General features: G+C 44.8%; 1 protein-coding gene across 1 annotated transcript; it reads right to left on the reverse strand.

The window, feature by feature from the left end:
* Positions 1 to 1,458: 1,458 nt before the first annotated feature.
* On the reverse strand, positions 1,459 to 5,547 carry aard (alanine and arginine rich domain containing protein). The gene is made up of 2 exons (XM_072571226.1): positions 4,874 to 5,547; positions 1,459 to 3,246 (listed from the first exon to the last, which is right to left on the reverse strand). Exons 1-2 carry the CDS (start codon positions 5,348 to 5,350, stop codon positions 3,022 to 3,024), a joined length of 702 nt encoding a protein of 233 aa, XP_072427327.1. The 5' UTR covers positions 5,351 to 5,547; the 3' UTR covers positions 1,459 to 3,021.
* Positions 5,548 to 13,331: the final 7,784 nt, after the last annotated feature.

A 13,331-nucleotide genomic window follows, 5' to 3' on the forward strand; every position in this document is an offset into this window, starting at 1 on the left:
CATTTTAGGTTTCCTGCAAGAAGTGCATGTGAATAGTTTTAGATATGGACATATAATGGTATAATTGGACAGTATAATCGTGTGTTAGTTTGAATAGGATTGAATAATATACTTGTATGTACAAACTTGGCATGCCAATTATAGACTCAGGATTGAGTAGTCATAGGAATGAGTGTGTGACCCTTTGGTTGGAAATTATTATCTGTATTAAGAATCGATTGGAAGTTTATTTTCTGTAGCAATGGTGTAAAACCTTTGTTTCTGTAATAAAATCTGAGTTGTATGCCATTTTCTTGATGTGTACATCTCCCTTGCATGAAGAAACCTGAGTCTTGTCTGGTTTAAGAGGAAATAAAGGGTTAATATTCACTCTTTCAGTGTCATTATGCTTTTGTTATTATGGTGGACCATTATAAAGTAATTTTATGAAGGAACAGAAAACTCACTCATCATTCTCCCATATAAATATTTTTCTGATAATGTGCATGTTTAGGTGCATATGGAAAATCCAGAGTTATTGTACTAACTTAATAAATCACCATTATCATTTCTTCCACTTTTTTAGAATTGTTTACACACTCTCAGTTGTCATAATTCATTATATCCAATAGAAAATAGAGAATTACTTTCTCCAGAGGACAATGTAGGTGGCATTATTGAATGTGTTCAAGGCTGAGCTAGAAAGAGTTTTGAATAGAAAGATTATGGGAAAAAGCTAATAAAAGGGACTTGAGCCATTATCTTATCAAATGATGGAGAAGCTCAAGGGCTAAATGAATTACCACAGCTCCTGATTCTTGTGTCGTGGGAAATGGAACCATACTGGTAAAATCACTGAACTAGAAATCCAGAATCCCAAGCTAATGTTCTGGAGATATGGTTTGAATTTCATCATGAGAGACAGCGAAATAATAATTTGATAAAAAGACTAGCTTAATGGCAACCGTATGACCACTGTCAATTTTCAGGAAAAACGGACCATTTAAGCCATGAATGTCCTTTAAGGAAGGAAATTTGCCATCCTTCCCCAGTATCACCACATGTGACTCCAGACCCACGACAATGTGGTTGAATTTTAATTGCTGTCTAGGCAGTTGGGAAAAGGCAATAAACACTGGCCTAGCCAGCAACACATACATCCCATGAGCACATTATAAGAAAAAAAGTCAGTGTAGGTTTTTAACTGGTATTAGTTTCAGTAAGTAACTAAGACTACAGCCACATATTTATTACACAAATGTATTCACTGCTAGACTAAAGTCTCACCATCTAAGGAATTGTCCTATGCCCCTGGAACAAAGATACTGATTCCCTCCAATACAATCTGCATATATACTGATTCAGAAATATTTTGAATTCAGAATTTTTAACCTACCCAGTTAATTTGTACTGTTATCAGCTTATATCAAATTCCAGCAATGCATGACTTTTAAAAAAAAACTGAATTAAAAGGATTAATCAGAATCTAAAAACAATATTTATTAAATGTTAAAGAAAATCAGGAGGTGAGCTTCACTGATGTTCAGTTAGTATTCACTCAAACATACCAAGAAGATTTTGCATTTCATCTATGTTGACTTGACTGAAGTGTTTGCTCGGTATTACAATAAAACAACAGTCAAAATAACATGGTCAAATCTGCATTAAAGCTTGAGCTCCCAAACTGCTGACTTATCAGTATGTCCGCAGTAACTGAACTAAACTACAAATAATTTTCTATATTTTAGTTCATTCCGAAGTAGTATCGGGTAGTATTTTCGGAATTATTTCTTTTTAAAGCAAGCTGTATTCAGTCAGTCTCCAACAGTACTGAAAAATGAACGACAGAAAATAGACTTTGCTGCCCGCTCCTGAAAGCAGACACGGTTCCGAAGCTCCTGAAGAAGTCGCATTGATCTCAAAGCTTAAACTCTGTTTCTCTCTGTACAGATACTGCCAGACCATCTGAGTTTCTCCAGCATTCAGACTAACATATCCCATTGTGTCTGGGAGGCTCCCTGGAGCCTTCCAACCTTAAGTATCCATGAGCCACCAGCTTGTGTGACAAGGATAGTATGGGAGTGACAAAAAGAAAATCAGTGTTGGAATCGAACTCTGCAGTGTGTTTAACTGAGTTGTTGCATTCTCTTTCTTTCTGTAACTATGTAATGTCGCAAAAATAATGCACTGAAGTTCTTTAATTTGAACTTCCTTATGAGTTACAATGTGGTTACAGTGTACTGGAGCATATATTCATAAAGCACAATATGGTCACATTATTATCATCTATGGTAGGAATACTGTGATGAGTAACTCACCTCCTGACCCCTCAATGCATGGCCATTATCTACAAGGCACAAGTTAGGGATATGACAGAATATTCCCCAGTTGCGTAGATGGGTGCAACTCCAACAACACTCAAGAAGCTTGACATCAATCAGAACAAAGCAGTCCATTTGATCAGCACCACATCCACGAGCATCCACTAATGCTCAGTAGCAGCAATGTGTACTATCTATAAGATGCACTGCAGGAATTCACCAAAGATCCTCAGACAACACCTTCCACCCCCATGACCACTTCCATCTAGAAGAACAGCAGATTTACGGGACCACCATCACTTTCAAGTTCTCCACCAAGACAATCACCATCCTGACTTGGAAATATATTGCTGTTTCTTCACTGTCACTGGGTCAAAATCCTGGATTCCCTCCCTAACAGCATTATGGGTGGACTGCAGCAGTTCAAGAATGCAGCTCACTCCCACCTTCTCAAGGGTAACAAGGGATGGGCAATAAATTTTGGCCCAGCCAGTGAGGCCAGCATCTCACAAATGAATAAAGTGAAAAAAACAAAAATCAGAAAGTGCTGGAGAAACTCAGCAGGTTCAGTGGGATCTATAGAGAGAAATCAGAGTTCACATTTCAGGTCCTTTCTTCAGAATGCTCACATTATTAAATTTTCCTCATGTTGTTGTTTGACCCAGACAATACATCATGATATTTTAAGTGTGAAGCACTTTGCAAATTCAGGCCATTAACCCTAGAATCGATCAGTTTGCTCTCTGCAGTTCCCGGAACTGAGCAACTCCTGCTCTCCTTCCTTGTCTGGTTGCCTGGAATTTTGAATTTCAGGATCCCGAAGCTCTGAAGGAGACTCACTGCGCACATTTCTGCAGAATTCCTGTTCATTCCTGAGCTTCTGGATTTCCCTGTTTAACTCCAACAAGGTTTTCGCCAGCTCCCGATCCTGGGATCGCATCTCCAACTGCAAGGCAAATCAAAAGAAGTGAGACCGCCTCTTCTGCCAATGTCCCCGTTCAGATCTGTTGTTATTGACTCCACTTCGACTCCACCTTGGGGAAGAATCACACATTAAACCCACTCCGTGTTTCCCTTTCTTTTGGATCTCTCTTGATAAAAACCACGACATTCCCGGACTCTTTAAAGGACACCACTAGAAACCGAATCACATAAGGAGATTGGGAGAGGGGAAAGCTGGATCAAAGAACTAACTTTTGGAAGCGATTAAAGGAGAAAATCAAAGTGGCCTAGAATTTGGGGGAGGGGGAATTCGAGAGCCTTGGAAGCTGAAGGTACAGTCCCATGCAGTGCTAGATTGGCTTGCTCAAGGGGCCCGAATTGGAGGAGGGTCGTTCTGCTATAAAATGCATTTTGTTAACATGAATTCATTACAACACGATTGGGGACACTTTCTGAAGCGCGAAGTTTTAAAGCATGCATTGGTTATAACGCGATTCCGGCCCCATTAGTTTAAATAGTGCTGCTAATATGCAGCAGGAAAGCATGGAACTACCACATTAGAGCGGATGGGACTGAATCCCAGGGATATACATAGGAACATAGGCATTCACATCAGGAGTAGGCAATTCAGCCCTTCCGAGCCTGCTCTGCCATTTAACATGATCATGGCTGATCTTCTCCTGATCTCAACCCCACTTTCCTGCCTGCTCCCCATAGTCCTTTATCCTGCTTTTCACCAGAAACATATTTATTTTCTTCTTAAATCTGGTGATTCTGCCTCCACTGCACTCTGGGGCAGTGAGTTCCACACATACACGACCCGCTGAGAGAAGTTGTTTCTCTACGGGGCTGGACAGGGAGATTTTCAGAGTTAGAGAGGTCATGGGCTGATGGACATCTTGACAGGTTGCTTTAGCAAGCACAGGCTGGTGCTTGAGTGGCCAGCAGAAGCTTGGCGTGAATTTCAATTCAGAGAGAATATCCAGTGGGAGGGTGCCCTGGGGATTTACTGGAATGGTCAAGCTCAGAGATGGAGAGAAGAGCTGGATAAGGTTTCAGCAGCAGGTGAGCCCAGGGAGAAGATGCTAACACCTACAAGGGGTTGGTCATTAGGCATGGAGTCAGAGGCTTAGCTTAAACGATCAACTGTTGCACAAAGGGTCATCTCGGACAGCTGCTAGCGAGTGGGATGCAATCCTTTGCCAAGGAACCGAGTTAGTGGAGGGTAATGTGGTCAGTATTTCCAACATTTGGTTGGAAAAAGCTTCTGCTCTGCCAATACTGGGTACGGAGGGCGGCCCTCAGTGAGGGTGGGGGTGCCAACTGTCCTCACGGTGGACAGGAAAACGGACACGATGACCCATGGGCCGGAAACACATTCATCCTCTGTTACAGACATGCTTACAAACAAAACCAACCCAGATCAAGGAAGTTAGCGGTTCATGTTCTTTACAGGGAGTACAGGAGCTGGGGTAAAGGGGTTGGGGATTGAGGTTGGGTCTGCTCCCCAAACAGCTGGAGGAGCGGCTCAGCTCCACAGATAGTGAGCTCCGGCCCTGCTCTGAGAATGGGGTGGGATCGGGAGTTTGGGAAAGAGCTGAAGTTGAACAGATATGGAGTTTTGTCCTCACCAGTTCAGTCCGGAGCCAAGTGATGGCCCCATCGATCTTGGCTCTGCGGAGTTCCTGATCAGCCCGAGGATTGGTGCTGAGCGACCAGGAAGCAGGCGGCTCTCTCTGGGCGGAGGTTACCCTGAAGGCGCTCAGCAGCCTGTGTTTGATGTTTTCCAGCAGCAGGTCAGAGACACTGTCCTCATACTGACTGTCAGTGCTCATTGCTGTAACAGGCGCTCGCTCAGGCAACGCTCCGACAGGGAGTTCTCTCTCTCCCCGCTCTCTCCGGAGTGAAGCTGCCCCTTCCCGGGAGGAGCATTGCCGAGGCTCCCTCTCCCTCTGTCTCGCACTCCCGGTTTTCCAGGGCTGGGGAGTTTTGTTTGGAGATCTGGGGTCGCTGCGCAGCCGTTGTACTGCAGCGAGCCGCTTTGTCAGCGTTACTATGGCGAGCTGCGAGGGAGACAAAGCCGCTGAGGTGGTCCACTGCTTCACCATCCCATCATCCCACCCCCCACCCCAATCCCCCCAACAGGAGGGGGAGGGGGTGGGAGAGAGAGCTGCTCGCCGCTACAACCCATACCATGAAGAGACCTGGAGTCAGAATGCCAGCTTCCCACCCAGATCTATCCCTTGGTCAATCGGGGGCTTGTGGCACACTCATGTCAGAAATCCAGCCGCACCATCTACACCAACCCCGCCACACATTAAACTCTCTCAGACCAGTCCACAGCTCCCGGTTCCAATAGGAAGCGCGGTTAGTGTTGAAGTGTTGTGCTTTATTTGTGTGTGTGTGTGTTTCTGTCGATGAACCGTTTCCAGTATCAATGAGAGAGGGGCTGGCGCAGTGCTCCCTTTCCGCTGGTCTTGTTCATCTTCAGACAGTCCCCGAGGTTCTGCAGAGTGCTCGCAAGTAGAGGAGAAACTGCCCACTCCTGGGATGTGCCATCAACATGTGCCCATTCATTCCAAGAACAATATCCTCATTTCATTTACACATCAAAGGAATCCACTGAATTGCACTCCGTTGAGCTCCTCTCGGCTGACTTTTATGTATTTTATGAAACAGCTCACGGTTTACAAAACAATTAACATTTACAGCTGTATACAGAGAAACAGCAACTTTACTGGGGAGGGGAATGACAAAGCCAAGCCCCAAATCCTGACATTCAACCAGTTTTCAGGGAAATGAGGACAAACCTCAAATCCCAGTTTCAATCATTACAAACAGTAACAATGACATTTGTAGAAACAAGACAGTCCAATTACGTAAGAAACAGTGCATACAATACAGACCCCCAGAAAACCCAGCAATCCCCTCCCACCTTCGGCTGGCTTTTAATAAGGTCTTCCCTCAGCTGTTTCCATAGTGCTGTGATTTGTTGTGATTTGGAGATGCCGGTGTTGGACTGGGGTGTACAAAGTTAAAAAACACACAACACCAGGTTATAGTCCAACAGGTTTAATTGGAAGCACACTAGCTTTCGGAGTAGCGCTCCTTCATCAGGTGATAGTGATATAACCTGGTGTTGTGTGATTTTTAATTGTGGTTTGTTAACTGTTACTACACTGTATAGAAGTTCTGTTACTTTGGCCTTCCCCGGGGAATTATTGCACTGAAGTAACCCCAGAGCCCCTGATCCAGATGTACCTCTGCCTGAGGCAGATCTGGCTTCCGCGAGAGCGAGTGGTTTCATTGCCCGGACCCCTTCCTACCTGCTTCTCTCTGGCCATCCTGTTCTGAGGGATCACTAATCATAGAAGCAGCGCTGAGCTGGATCCCTTTCCACCTTCGTCCCGGGATTGAAATTCCTTTTGGCAGGCATGTAGGGTAGGTGACATGACCCTGCCAGTCCTAAACACAGTGCTTAATATTACACTGTAAATGTAATTAAACATCAGGTGTTTAGCACCCAGACAGCACCAGATAAGACCTCACCTGCACAACTACCCAAGCCATGTTTTAAAATATTCTTTTCATGGGATGTGGGTGTAGATGGCCAGTCTAGCATTATTTCTTATCCCTAACTTCCTTTGTGAAAGTGGCGGTAAACTGCCTGTTTGAACTGTTTATACTGGATTAGTGGTGCTGGAAGAGCACAGCAGTTCAGGCAGCATCCAACGAGGAGCGAAATCGACGTTTCGTGCAAAAGCCCTTGTTTTTACCTGTTTGAACTGTTTGCAGTGCTGGAGTGTAGGAACACCCGCAAGGCTGTTAGGATTGGAATTTCAAGGATTTAACCCAGTGACAGTGAAGGAACTGCAATACAATCACAAGCCAGGATGGTGTGACATTTGAAGGGGTACTTGCAGGTGGCACTGCTGTTGTCCTTCTGGGTAGAGACCGCAGGTTTGGAAGGTGATAGTAAAGGACTTTTAGTGAGTTTTTGCTCTTTCTGCACCAAACATCAATAATTATGCAATGTTTAGTAATCCTCTTGATTCCTCATGTAATGATGCAGTCTGTGATATTGTTCAGCAAGTCCTATATAACATTCAGAGTCGAGAGTTTGGTGCTGGAAAAGAACAGCAGGTCAGGCAGCATCTGAGGAACAGGAGATCCGATATTTCGGACAAAAGCCCTTCATCAGGAATGATGCTTGTGGACCGGGGCTGACAGATAAATAGGAGGGGGTGGGGCTGGTGGGAGGGTAGCTGAGAGTGTGATAGATAGATAAAGGTGGGGGAAAAGGTGGAAGTCGGAGAGGAGGGTGGAGCGGATAGTTGAGAAGGACAATGGACAGGTCAAGAGGGCAATGTGCAGTTGGAGGCTTGGGACTGGGATAAGGTAGGGTGAGGGATAATGGGGAACTGGTGAAATCCCCATTAATCCTATGAGGTTGCAAAGTCCCAAGGTGGAAGATGAGGCATTCTTCCTCCAGGCATTGGGTGGTTAAGGGTCAGGACCTGCATGTCCTTGGTGGAGTGGTGGGGGGGGAGGGGTGTTAAAGTATTCAGCCATGGGGCAGTGGGGTTGGTTGGTGTGAGTGTCCCAGAGATATTCTCTGAAACAATCCACAAGTTAGCATCCTGTATCCCCGATGTAGAGGAGACCACCTCAGGTGCAATGGATACAGTAGATTCATTAGTGGAGGTAGAGGTACATTTCTGTCAGATGTGGAAGGATCCTTTCCTTTGAACCAAGGTGAGGGGAGGTGTGGGTGCAGTGGCAAGGTAAGGGGGCTGGAGTGGGGTGTGGAAGGTTGGGAGCGAGGATCTGACAAAGGAATCATGGAGGGAATGGTCTCTCCAAATCGCTGATAGGGGTGGGGGAGAAACATATCGCCAGTGGTGGGGTCTGTTTGTAGGTGGCAGAAATGGCAAAGGATGATGCAGAGCTTGGTGGGATGGAAGATGAGGACTGGGGCAGTTTTGTCCTTGTTGCATTAGGAGGGGTGGGGTTCAAGGGCATAGGTGCAGGAAGTGGAGGAGATGTGCTGGAGGCCGTCATCGAATGTTGGGAGGGGAAATTGCAGTCTTTGGAGAAGGAGACCATCTGAGGTGTCCTATGATGGAATTGGTCACCCTGGGAACAGATATGGCAGAGGTGGAGGAATTAGGAATAACAGATGGCAATTTTACAGGAGACAGGGTGGGAGGAGGTGTAGTCCAGTTAGTGGGTTTGTAATAGATGTCTGTGGTTAGTTGGTTGCTGGAGATGGAGATGGAGAGGTCTAGGAAGGGGAGGGAAGTGTCAGAGGTGGTCCAGGTGAATTTAAGGTTGGGTTGAAAGGTGTTAGTGAAGTTGATGAATTGTTTAACCTCCTCATGGGAGCATGAGGTAGTGCTGATACAATCATCAATGTAGTGGAGGAAAAGTGGGGGTTGGTACCAGTGTAGCTGGACGATTGGAAGGTGAAGTTGTTGAGCGTAAGGACCAGTTCAGCCAAGTAGATGAGGGTGTCGGTGAAAGGGTACTGGTTGGAACAGCATGAGGCTAAGAAATAGAGGGTTTGGAGGGCTTGAAGGGCATATGCCCGAAACATTAATTCTCCTGCTCCTCGGAAGCTGCCTGACCAGCTGTGCTTTTCCAGCACCACACTCCCAACTCTGATCTCCAGCTTCTGCAATCCTCACTTTCTCCTATTTAACATTCAGAAGAATATAGATTATTGTCAGTGGTCCACACTGCTGCCATTGTCCATTGGCAGTTAGAGGATTGAATATTTAAAATGGTGATGCCAATCAAGCGGGCTGCATTGTCCTTGATGGTACCAAGCTTCTTGCACTCATCCAGGCAAGTGGGGAGTATCCCATCACACTCCTGACTTGTGTCTTATAAATAGGTGGAGAGGCTTTAGAAAGCTACTTGCTGCAGACTTCCCAGTCTCTCTTTTGTATACTCTGTATTTATATGATTGGTCCAGATCAGTTTCTGGTCAATGGTAACCTCCAGGATGTTAATAATGGGTGGTGGTTCAGCAATGGTAATGGCATTGAATGTCAAGGGGAGACAGTTTGATTATCTCTTGGTCATTGCCTGGCACTTGTATGGCGTAAAGGTTGTTTGCCATTTATCAGCCCAAGCCCTTATTGTACTGTTTAGGACTTGCTGAACATGCACACAGACTGCATCAATATAAGAGGAATGAAAAGTGAAAATAAACATTGCGTGGTTATCACTGATCATCCCCACTTCCTACCTTGTGATGGCAAGTAGGTGATTGATGAAGTAGCTGAAGATGATTCGCCAAGGACTCCACTGTGTTCGAAGGAAGGATCACTCAACTTGAAATGTTAACTCTGATTTCTCTCTGCAGATGCTGCCAGACCTGCTGAGCTTTTCCAGCAATTTCTGTTTTTGATGTTACTCTGTTTTATCAGTTCTTTCAGTTTTTATTGAATAGAGTGATGTTGGTAGAGCCTCCTCCTCCTTGTAATTGTTCAATTATCCACTGTCATTCACAAATATACATGGTAGGACTTCAATCTTATCTGTTTGTTGTGGACCACTTACCTCTATATATTGCAAGCTGCCTCTGCTGTTAACCTGTGGTAGCCCTGATTTGTAGCTTCATTAGATCAACTCCTCATTTTTAGGTCTGGATGGTGCCCCTCCACACTGTCCTGCATTATTCTCTGAACCAGGATTGATCCCTCGATGTGGTGGTGATTAATAGAGTTAGAATTGTGGTTGAATACAATTCTGCTACTGCTAATGGCCTGCAGTGCTTCATGGACACCTAGTTTTGAGTTCCTAGATCTGTTCAAAATGTATCCCATTTAACACAATGGTAGTGCCATTAAATACGATAGAGGATTAACTTCAATGTAGAGTCAGGATTTCACCTCCACAGGGAATGTGTGGTGGTCGCTCGTGTCAAAACTGTAATACACAGATACATCTATGACAGATTGATTGGTGGGTGTGATGTCCTGTGCTGTATAGGATGGGCTGAAGGGCTAAAATTGTTGACAGTATTCGACAGCTGCATGACCTTGAATGAGTCCTGTGCGCGTTCCTGCATGTGCCACAGATGGCACAAACAAAACTCGTTTTCTCTGCTTGCAAGCAGCTTGTTTTCTGCATCTGCTTTTCTGTGCTGGCTGCTTGTTACACTATAAGAGAGAGAGAGTTTCGTTCTGGGTTTTTGGACTTCACCTTGGACCGGGATTGTGGATAGTGCCAGGAATATACCTAAGCCTCCAGACCAGCCATCGATCGAGGGGTTCCCTATGGGCAGGAGGGCGTGAGGTTCATTGCTTTCTTTTCCTTCCTTTTCATCTTTTCCGTTTTACTTAATAGATGGTCATATTACAGTCCTTTTTCCTTCCTTTTCCATCTTCTATTATTATTTAATAAATGTTAATATTTAAGCAAATTGCTATTGGCGAGTCTTCTCTTAAGTCAATTTAACCAAATCTGAAAAGAATCACTTGGATCCACTCTGTGATCTCTTGTCTGTTCTATTATGATCTGCATTAGGCCCAGTCTTGCAACTACTCCTTTAGGATGACTAGCTGTGTTACTACCAAGATATTCTTGGTGATGGATGATTGGATTAGATTCCCTACAGCGTGGAAACAGGCCATTTGGCCTATCAAATGCACACTGACCCTGTGAAGAGTAACCCACCCAGACGCATTTCCCTCTGTCTAATGCACCTAACACTATGGGCAATTTAGCATGGCCAATTCACCTAACCTACATATCTTTGGACTGTGGCAGGAAACTGGAGCACCCGGAATAAACCCATGCAGACACGGGTAAAATGTGCAAACAGACAGATGCCCGAGGCTGGAATCAAACCCAACACCCTAGTGCTATGAGGCAGCAATGCTAACCACTGTGTCACTGTGCCACCCACGTTTAAGTGTCTCACCCAGAATGCTTTGTATCCTTCCCAACTAGTGTTTAGTCTGGAGGATTACTGATTTAGTAGATGAGGAGCGTGGGAGATAGTTACAAGCAGGAGGTATCATTTAACCTGATGCAACAAGATGTCCTGAGATCTGAAGTCAGTGTTGAGAATCCCCAAGGCAACTTCCTCCCAAATGGACATTAGTGTGCCATTACATCTTGTGGGTTTGTCCTTCTAATGGGACAGAGCATTACTAGGTATGATGATTGTAGCATCTGGTACTTTGTCTCTAGGATATGATTCAGTGAGTATGATTATATCAGCCAGTTGCTTAACTAGTCTTGGGACACTTTCCTGATTTTGGCAGAAATTCCTAGGTGTTAGTGAGGAAGACTTTGCAGAGTCGACAGGGCTGGGTGTACCACTGCCATTTACCGTGCTTTGGTCCACTGCCCTATCTGTAACTGAAGAGTGAGCCTTTCTTTTTTGAGCAGTATGCCACTATGCTCTTCACCAAGTTATCAAGGGCACACTGTAAGGTAACTATCTCACTCATCCCACTACTTGGCCTGTTTAAGAGTCAGAAATATGCTTTAACCACCCTAATGATTGGGTCATCATGTCTCATAATTAATTCTCACTCAGGTGCCAACTGCCTCCTGGATGAACAACTGTCTGTGCATGCACATCTCCCCTTATAGTGCTACAAATGACACTTGTATCCTATACATGCTCTGGCCAAAGGATGGGGAATGTGTCATTGCATTTAGGAAGGGGGGTAATATGAAATTGCTTCCACTTCCAGCCATGGGGCTTCAAGTAATGTACTTATTTTCTTTGCTTTGCATTCAGATGATTTGTGAGAGTCAAGAGCAAAGAATGCCGAATGATTGAGACACAGCAATGTTTTCAACTTCCTTACAAATGTAGAACTAGATGGGAGCCCTGAAATGAATTGCCATCAGACACTAACAGGAAAATTGTCCAGTAAAGTTAGCATGAAATGAAAGCCAAAGGAAAAAAAAACTCTAAGAACAATTTTCAGACTGCTGGGGTGAGGCTCGTGGTTTCAGTTGTGCCCTTGGTGTCCTCCTGACATAAATCACATCAATACCAAGTTACCAGTGTCATCAATTATTAGACTAAGTGGCTGAAGAAAAATAATGACATAATGGTAGAAAATTATTGATCTCCATTGACTGCAATGAAGGGCTGATGATGAGCTTGAGCTTTTTGTGGGTTAGGTATGACTATCAATGAAGTGTCAAAAATTGCATTAGTAAATTATGGTTTGGTTCAATTAATGGCTAAACCACTTAACTCTTTTGTCTCCTAGATCTTGTTCAGCAGTGGATGCTGTTAATCCATAACTAGTATGGTGAAACCACCCAGCAAATATAGGTCTGTAAGGGTCATCAGTCCTCATTGAAAAAACCCTCTTGCTGGGATTAGGGATATGCAACTGTACTCATTTTAAATAGAAGCCAACAACATTATCATCTAGAGCAGTAAGGTAACTATGGGAAGGGACTACACTGATTGAATACCTATGCCAGCCGTATTCTCTCAAAAATTCTTCTTTTGTTGTTTACTATTACATCTCAGTGAGTCTCAACCTGCCCAGCTGACGTGGAGGCAGCCTGTGTCTACTACAGCCTGTGGCCTGTGATAACTTTAGCCGGTGTCTTTTATGAGTTACAGGCCTCCAGGGCCTTGGTTGCTGAGTGACTCCAGCAAGTTTGGGAGCACCGCCTATAGTCTGACCTACTGGAGGCGACGGGATCACTGGCAGAGAGGAAGTGGAGGGGCAGGGCTTTTATGAGATGGCGTCTCCGAGGTATCTGGCTAGCCCTCCTACTTGCTTTGCATGTCTGACGGCATCTCCCTGGCTCCTTGAGCAGGAGGGACAACTGAAGGGAGGTCAAAGTGCCTTTGTGCCTCTGCACCAATGGTTACAGTGATGGAGGACAGACCTGAGAACTAATCCAGCAACTCTTAGGCATTTCCCACAGAGGCAGCTGAAGCACTCACATGGCAGAGTAATGACAGTGTACAGAATTTTGATGGATTCCTCCAACCTACACTCTCATCTCCTCTTGGTTCTGATGTTCCCCTGCCTGTCTATGCATCTCCTGGCTAAGTACAGAGGCACAACATCTACATGGAGATCAGAAGGG

The sequence above is a fragment of the Chiloscyllium punctatum genome, chromosome 5, assembly GCF_047496795.1.
Source record: "Chiloscyllium punctatum isolate Juve2018m chromosome 5, sChiPun1.3, whole genome shotgun sequence".
NCBI classification, from domain to species: Eukaryota; Metazoa; Chordata; class Chondrichthyes; order Orectolobiformes; family Hemiscylliidae; genus Chiloscyllium; species Chiloscyllium punctatum.